This window comes from Cicer arietinum, chromosome 5 (genome assembly GCF_000331145.2).
Source record: "Cicer arietinum cultivar CDC Frontier isolate Library 1 chromosome 5, Cicar.CDCFrontier_v2.0, whole genome shotgun sequence".
Taxonomy (NCBI): Eukaryota; Viridiplantae; Streptophyta; class Magnoliopsida; order Fabales; family Fabaceae; genus Cicer; species Cicer arietinum.
The window spans coordinates 50,185,669-50,193,839 of NC_021164.2; the positions used below are offsets into that span (position 1 = coordinate 50,185,669).

Sequence of the window (8,171 nt, forward strand, 5' to 3'; positions counted from 1 at the left end):
CAAAATAAATATCATTATTAATTTTTAATATAATTTTAATTATTTTTTTTATATTACAATTCAATAATTATTATGCACAAAATTTATAAAATATTATTGTATTTTACGTTGATAATAATGAAAAAATTATCAATAATTAAAATAAATAGTTTAATAAAATAATTATTTTTATTAATATATATATATGTTTTATTTCAATAAAAAAATAATAAATTTTATCATAATTAACTTTAAAAATCTCAACTTATATAATAGAGGCCGTGGAAAGATGAATGGATTATTAAAAATTAATCAAGCGTCAAAGTCATGGTTTTTTAATAAATTCAAAAATCACGTAATCTAACAAAGCACGTAATTATCCAACGTGGCAAATTCTGGTTCGACTCATGGACGTGTCAGACGCACAACTAAATGACGGAAATAACCTCCATTCAGTGAACTTAAGAGACCGAAAATCAGAGGGTTAAAACCGTAAAAAAAGAATAACTTCCGTATTGTCGAAACCGTTGGGAGGGAAAGCTGAAACTGTTGTGGCTGTTCCTTCTTCAAATCAAAAACAACAACAATAATGAAATCATCATCTTCATAGTTCACACTAACAACAGAGAGAGATAGAAAGATAAAGATAAAGGGTTTCAAAAAAGTGAATTTTCATATCGACAATGATCGAATGGACAAAGAAGTTGAATGCTGCATTTGGGTTTTCGTTTCTTTGGCTAATTTGTTTGATTTACTTCACCCAGGTTTCACTCTCTTCATAAATTTTGTTCAATTTTATCATAAATATTAAATATTTCCGTGAAATTTTTAATGGGTTTTTGCTTTTCTTTGAGATCTGGTAATTTCAATTGGGTGTTTAGTCCCATTTTATTTATTATCTATAAATATAAATTTCCCTGAGTGAATTTTTTGTTGTTGTGTTATTCTTTAGTTTTTACTGAATAAATGGTTCTATGTGTTGATCAACTTCTCTTTAGATTACTTTAGTGACTACATTTTATGATCATAGTTGCTTTGTCTCTTGCATTTTTGTTTTATTCTTCTATTTCATTAATTAATTAATTAACTAATTGATTAATTAATAACTCTATTGTTGCAGGGTTTTAGGTCTTTTGTCTGGACAGCAATTTCCTATCAGCTTAAAGATAATCTTCATTTGTCACCCTCAGCTTCCCAATTTGTGTTTTCAGTTGCATTTTTTCCATGGAGCATTAAACCGTTATATGGGTATGGATCATTGAATTTCTTCCCATGTATTGGATTCAATTGGTACGCAATTCAGTATAAAGATTGTTAAGACTATCAATCAGTTATTAGAAAACCAGAATGATGATGATTCTATCATCTATTGTTAGCTTTCTTTGCACCTACCAAGATCATGTGACATAGAAAATGATGAGAGTTTTTCTATTCTGAATAGTAAGAAAGGGAAAGGACAAGGAAAAATCTGAGTTTAAATTAAATATTAAATAATATATATAGAATTAAAATGATATACATACTCCTATCATATTTGATAAAGAAAAGAACAAAAAATGCATATGAGAAGGCAAGATCTTAAGGTAACTCTGAATGAATAAATGACTTTTTTATTCAACACGGTAAGTAGGTGAACAAACACAAATTTCGCCAATGCTTTTCAACATCTCTCGAACCGACTAAACTGTGTGGACTATATCAAGCTGTAGTTAGTTTGTGTAGTTCTTGCGCTTATGTTATGATTGTATCTTTTTGTTTTCTAATTGAATCTCATACTGCTTCCTTGCAATCTGGTTTGGTAAATGGTGTACAGAATAATTTCGGATTGTATCCCAATTAAAGGAAGAAAACGGATTCCGTACTTGGTTATCGCTACTGTGTTATCCCTTGTACCATGGTTTATTTTAGGTTTAAGTTCAAGCTTGAGGAATTCAACATGGCACTTGATGGTATTCTTGACTGTGCAAAACTTAGGAACAGCCATGGCAGATGTTGTTGTTGATGCAATGATAGCTGAGGCTGTAAGAGATGACAAGTATGTTTGCATCTTAAATTCCTTATTTCATTGTCATGTACAAACTGTTGCATCGAATAGTATCCCTGCATGTAGATATTGTAAATAAATAATGCCAAAATGTGGGATCATATGTTGGAAACATTTTTCAATCTTTTCTGATGGATATCTTTCTTGGCATTGAAGCCAATTTCTCTATCTTGTATCTGTGTGTATATAATCTATATATAAAGGGAATATTGTGTTGGTGTGACTTTTTTCTTCCAATTTTACCCTTCATAAAACTATTTTATTTACAATTTGATCCTTCTTTATTGACCTATATATAAAAGGATACCAATTTTTGGTGTAACTTTTTCTTCCAGTTTTACTCTTCATATAAACTATTTTATTCTTATTTACCGATCAAATAACTGGCTATTTTGTAACTTCTATTATTTTAATGAGAAAAGTGGACAGTTCCCGTCTGTGCGCTAGTAACATATAATGTGGAGCATGCATGCATTTCAGGCAATCTTTGCAGAATTCTCTTTTTATGCTGTGATTAAGTACTTGCTTTTGTTGTTCAGGGCCTGTTTTGGAGGAGATCTTCAGTCATTATCTTGGTCTTCAATGGCTGTGGGAGGAATATGCGGGAGTTTGTTTGGTGGATTTGCATTATCAAGTTTACAGATAGACGCTATTTTTCTTCTATTTTCCGTTCTACCATGCATACAGTTATTATCATGCTGTTTCGTGAAGGACAACTCTGTAAATAGCGAAGTTTTAGTGGAGGATTCTATTGCAAAGGATTTACATACAAATGGTAGTAATAGTTATAATACCCTAGATGAAGATAGTACTTTAACTAAAAAGTCCCACAGCAGTACAAGAAAAAGAAAGAAGGGAAAAAAGAACACAAAAAGTAGATCAGTAAATACCAGCAAATCGAAGATTGTTGAGAAAGGAGACTCCTTTGCAACAAAGTTGTTCCATTCCTTGAAAAAAGCGGTTTATGATTTGTGTCGTGCGTTTAAACAACCAATGATTTTGAGGTAACCAGTCTTTGAAGATTTGTTACTTTGTAGATATTTTATATTTTGGCTGTTTACATTACTTTTTAAGATTATGGATAATTCCTTTTCAAGAGCACATTTCCTATATAAGAGTTTCATCTATCGTTAGTTTAAAGTAAATTTACATCTCGATTTCTGAAGTCGTGTATTTGTTTCTCAAAACTGGTCTTTTCGCTACTAAGCACATCCTCCATGGTCGGCGCGTATAAAAAAATGTATATTGAGAGAGGTAAACCCCTTAAATGAATCTCAGTTAACTCGGGGGATTAATCTCTGCAGCCACACGGGGGATACCTTGGTTTCCCAAAAAAGATAATCTCCATCCTCCTTCACATTATGACCGTTAAACATTTGAAAGAAACCAATTATTTTGACATGCAAAAAGAATTGATATCACATAAGTTAGCTTATACAAGTAAATGTTATCTTCAATATCATTATATACAACAATGGTTCAACTAATAAAAAGTAATGTTTCAGAAACTTACCATATCATATGAGAAGTTTAACCTTTCTTTTCCTACTCCTGATTGGTCTGTGTGTGTTTGTTTGTATTTATTGCCTCACTGTTAGTGAAACTAATTCATTTTATGCATATGCTACAAAATAGTTAGTAATAATGTTTGTTTTATTTTTGTTGGGGAGTGCAGACCTATGACTTGGTTTTTCCTTGCCCATGTCACTGTTCCCGATCTTTCAACAGTCATATTCTACTACCAAACCGAGGTTCTAAAGCTGGAAGCATCTTTCTTGGGCACAGCACGTGTTACCGGGTGGCTAGGACTTATGCTGGGAACCTTCATTTATAACCGTCACCTAAAGCATATGACGCTAAGAAGAATTCTCATGTAAGCATTAAGCGGCTAGCGATTTTTTTTTCATTAATTTATGGTTAACTTGTGTATATTTCATTTTACTGACATTTTCTCATTCTGATTACAGGTTTGCCCATATTGGATTGGCTTTCTTGAATCTTATGCAGATTGCTGTTGTGTCTAGGAAAAGTATTGCCTTTGGAGTTTCTGACAGGGTTACAGCGCTACTTGGCTCAGCTCTTTCTGATGGAATCAATCAATTCAAGTTTGTCATTGCTTCTCATTTTTATTAGTCTTTTTTGTTCTTGTTTTTTCTTAAGGTTGCATGGTAGAGTGTAGGTGAAAAATATTACCAACAACATGAAAATAAGCATTAAAAACCTGTTATTTTAATCAAATTTCTGCTCTATCTTCATTTAAAAATATATGGTATGGTTGACATGCAAATGACGATCTCTTCATTTCCAAATATTACATATTTAACCTTCTTCATTCCTTATAGGCTTAAATAATCTTTGAACACCTGTAATATACAGTTTTTTTCACTTTTAGTCCTGGCAAAGTTTTATGCCGTTTTTCATCCTAGAAAAATAGGGCTTTTTTTGCTTTTGGTCTTTGTTGTTTTGATTACTCCATTCAATTTCTTTTTTCACGTTGAATTAATCCCTATAAAATAAAGTTGATGTATTTTAAGGACTAAAATCAATATAATCCATATACTACAAAAACTAATTCAGCATAAACCAAATAAACCAAATATTACACGGACTAAAATCAAAACAACGAGAGCCAAATGGAAAATGTTTATAATTTTCAAGGACTAAACCATTTTTTGTCTTCTATCCTTAGTTTCAATTCATTTTCTGATTATTCTCCTGTGGCAAAAACTGCAGGTTTATGCCATTCCTGATTTTATCTGGACAACTATGTCCTCCAGGAATTGAAGGGACATTATTTGCTCTATTCATGTCAATAAACAATTTAGGATCAACATTGGCGTCTTTTGTAGGTGCTGGATTGGCTTCTGTATTGAACATAGATTCAGGATCTTTTGACAATCTTCTATTGGGCATTGTTATTCATGCTTGTTGTAATTTCATTCCAATTGCTTTTCTTTTTCTGATACCAAAAGAAGCAACAGGTTCATCAACATAGACGGTTAGTTATGATGACTATCACTGAAATTGGCTAGATATACTTCAATTAGTTTTTCCTAGATCTTTTTATAGTTGATATTTTCCACTTGTAAACAGGAAAATGTTAGAGGAAGTGAGGACCACATGAATTGATTTATACAAATTTTCTTTGATAATGACACTGATTATACTGTTTGTATATACTTTCGTGCAACATTTTTGGTAGGCAAGTCTAGTGTACAAGAATAAAATAGGTTGTCGAAGACATCTTTGACTAGTTTTATTTCTTGGTTTTTAACATTCCGGTTTTCAGGGAAAGGGGTTAAGGTATTTTGGATTTCGAATTTCGGTCATGAGGTAAATACAATTTGATTAAAAGATTGTTTCAATCAGAGATTGAACTCCGTACTCTTGATCAATTCGACATTAACTGAAATTCATTAATCACCTTAGTTCAACTACTTAGTTCATCTTCATTACTTTAAGAGGGTTGTTTTTAACTTGGTTAATTTTAACTATTAATTAAGTTTAGTTTGGCTAATAAATATTTATTTTTCTGTGAAGCTAATAAGTATTTTTTTATAGACTTAATAAGTATATATTTAAATGCTTTTGCACATCCAGGTGTATTTAATCAAACAAAATTGTAAATGTATTTTTTACCTTCCTTTTATAGATTCATTTTTTACTTTTAGGATTAATTAGAGTTAAATATATTTTTGGTATTTACAAACATAAGTTTAAGTTTAGTCTCTGCAATAAATATCTTCTGAGTTTGATCCCCTACTTATTTTACATTTCCAGCTGGAAATCCAAGTCAACATTGACTTTAAAATGATATAGCCGCCACATGACAACCAAGTCAATCATGATTTAAATATTAGTTAAATAAATATTGATATAGTTTTATAATTAATTAACCAAATTAAAACCAAATAATTAAAAAGAAAAATAGTTAGTTTTCACTTGGATGCCACAGCATTTAAAAATGATAGGGGTCAATTTGTATAAATGTAGCAGAATTTTTTTACAAAGACTAAACTTATAAATTTTTTTATCTAAAATAAGGCAAGTGATGTGATGTCCTTTCTTCCTCTTCCCTAAATCTATATTCTACTTGCATATGCCAATTCCACACTATGTGGTGTACCTCAAAAACAAGTATAGTTGTAGGTATCAGTGCATGAAAGGCCAAATGCAGTGAATTTCATCAAAGGAAACATGAATTGAATATATATAACTAAATGAACAATAATTTCAACAAATTAGAGTGGCGCAGCGGAAGCGTGGTGGGCCCATAACCCACAGGTCCCTGGATCGAACCCAGGCTCTGATAAAAATGTTTTTTTTTTTAATTCGCTCGACTCTATCGTTCTCATAACTCCTATGACACGCTTAAATTTCAAATATCCATTTTTGTATCAAACCAAATTACTTCGACACAATACTATAGTTTTTCAATTACCTTTTGTTTAATATCCAAGTTGTTTTTTCCTTTTTATTTTAATTTTAAACTTCTCTCAACAACTACCCAATTTGAAAAACCTAGAATTGGAATAAGGGTTTGTTGAAGGAAAAATGAGAAGGAGACCAGGAATTGGAGGGTTACAAACAGCTGCTGCTGCAAGGGATCAATATAGGTTATTGGGTGAGAATGTAGCAAAGATCAGAACCGATATGATGAAAGAACAGCTTTCCACTTTTCGTTCTCAGCTTGAAGATTTTGCTCGGAAACACAAGGTTGTTCTTTTAATTCAACCCTCCCTCTATTTTGTGATTCATTCATTTTTTTTTTTTGTAGTGGGATTCTAATCAAGTTTGTTGTGTTACATAAGAATTTATTTTTTATTTTGGGGAGTTGGATGTGTAGTAGTGCAAGGTGTGTCTGATGTATAATACCGACATGTCACCTATGCATATAGTTGTATTTGATTGCTTTCATTTTCTAAAATTATTACCAATTTTTACTTGCTAGCCTCAATGTTGTGTTCATGTGTCAGTGATTCATAGGGAAAAGTTAAACTGTGTTTTCAATAGTTTCTGTTTTGAATGCCAAAGTAGTTGTGTTTGATGATTTTTGGCTCCTGGGTTAATGAAAGTTTGTAGCTTTGGATATGGGTTTGGTTTTGAGGTCCTTGCAAAATGCAAATGTGGTTGGGCTTTAATTGTGAGGTTAGTTGCAGACTTGCAGAAGCCGTGGCTGTAAATATTGCTTGTTCTATCAGCGCTGTCAAATATTGGCCATATGTTTGATTTCGGTGGTGGATTTTTTTACAACTACCATAACTAATTTTTGAAGTTTGGTGGTACCATGTAGTTTTATGGTAGATATGGCGGTTTAAAAGGGCATGGTCCGCCATCTGCGATCAATAATACGACTAACAATGTGGTTATAATCATTACACGAGAGTGGGATGATTTTGATGTACTTTTTCTATGAATGATGCTGGTAGCTGATTTATGGTGTTGCTTTAAAAATTTGGAGGTTATTACCAGCTTTTCCATGGCAATAGTGTTCTATTCAGGGGTGTGCTTGAATAATTTGAAGGCTTTGAAACTTTAGAGGCATGATTGATTGACCACTCACTTTGTTCTCTATTTTTAACCTTTTATAACAATCCCACATTTAGTTTTTGTTGCAATTAATGATTAGATTAAATAATGCTAATGATTGATATCACTGGTTCAGAATGACATCCGCAAGAACCCTGCATTCAGATCACAGTTTCATGAGATGTGTGCGAAAGTTGGAGTAGATCCCTTGGCTTCAAACAAGGGTTTTTGGGCAGAGCTATTGGGGATTGGTGACTTCTATTATGAACTTGGTTGGTAATATCTTTTTAAACTTGTTTACTTTCCCAACAAATGATTTTCTTATGCATGTATGAATAACTTATGTACATATTTTATACACTATGATGATAACTAACATGGAATAATTGAGAATAAAATATAGGGTAAGACAAAGAATGCCAAAAAATTTAGTGTCTGAACTATTCAATATTCATAATAGTCTTGTTCAAAATTTGAACAACAGAAACGTGGCTTTTTAAATATTATAATTCAATACTTACAAGTTACAATTGTTAAACACTTGATTTTTTTAATTTATAGATCAATCCTGAATTGATTTTTTATTAATTAAATCCGAGCTGTTTAACTTCACTCTTTC

At 31.6% G+C, this 8,171-nt stretch overlaps 2 protein-coding genes across 2 annotated transcripts in view; both read left to right on the forward strand.

Annotated features, from left to right (window-relative positions):
* The first annotated feature begins 471 nt into the window (after window positions 1–471).
* On the forward strand, window positions 472–5,184 carry LOC101505884 (probable folate-biopterin transporter 4). The gene is made up of 7 exons (XM_004499990.4): window positions 472–743; window positions 1,100–1,227; window positions 1,793–2,014; window positions 2,563–3,027; window positions 3,699–3,896; window positions 3,991–4,128; window positions 4,757–5,184. The coding sequence occupies exons 1-7, from the start codon at window positions 663–665 to the stop codon at window positions 5,016–5,018; spliced, it is 1,494 nt and encodes a 497-aa protein (XP_004500047.1). The 5' UTR covers window positions 472–662; the 3' UTR covers window positions 5,019–5,184.
* A 1,219-nt stretch (window positions 5,185–6,403) lies between these two features.
* The window catches only part of LOC101506198 (vacuolar protein sorting-associated protein 22 homolog 1), a 3,376-nt gene continuing 1,608 nt past the window's right edge, over window positions 6,404–8,171 (forward strand). The window contains exons 1-2 of the mRNA XM_004499991.4: window positions 6,404–6,739; window positions 7,689–7,824. Of these exons, the coding sequence (XP_004500048.1) occupies window positions 6,578–6,739; window positions 7,689–7,824 (298 nt within the window). The 5' untranslated portion in view covers window positions 6,404–6,577. The remainder of the gene's footprint in view (window positions 6,740–7,688; window positions 7,825–8,171) is intronic.

Excerpts from the sequence above, each read along its gene's own strand:
- LOC101505884 (XM_004499990.4), top strand. The coding sequence starts at position 663 with ATGATCGAATGGACAAAGAAGTTGAATGCTGCATTTGGGTTTTCGTTT. Across the intron at positions 1,228-1,792 it reads AGCATTAAACCGTTATATGG|AATAATTTCGGATTGTATCC; the intron begins GTATGGATCATT and ends AATGGTGTACAG. Across the intron at positions 2,015-2,562 it reads GAGGCTGTAAGAGATGACAA|GGCCTGTTTTGGAGGAGATC; the intron begins GTATGTTTGCAT and ends TTTGTTGTTCAG.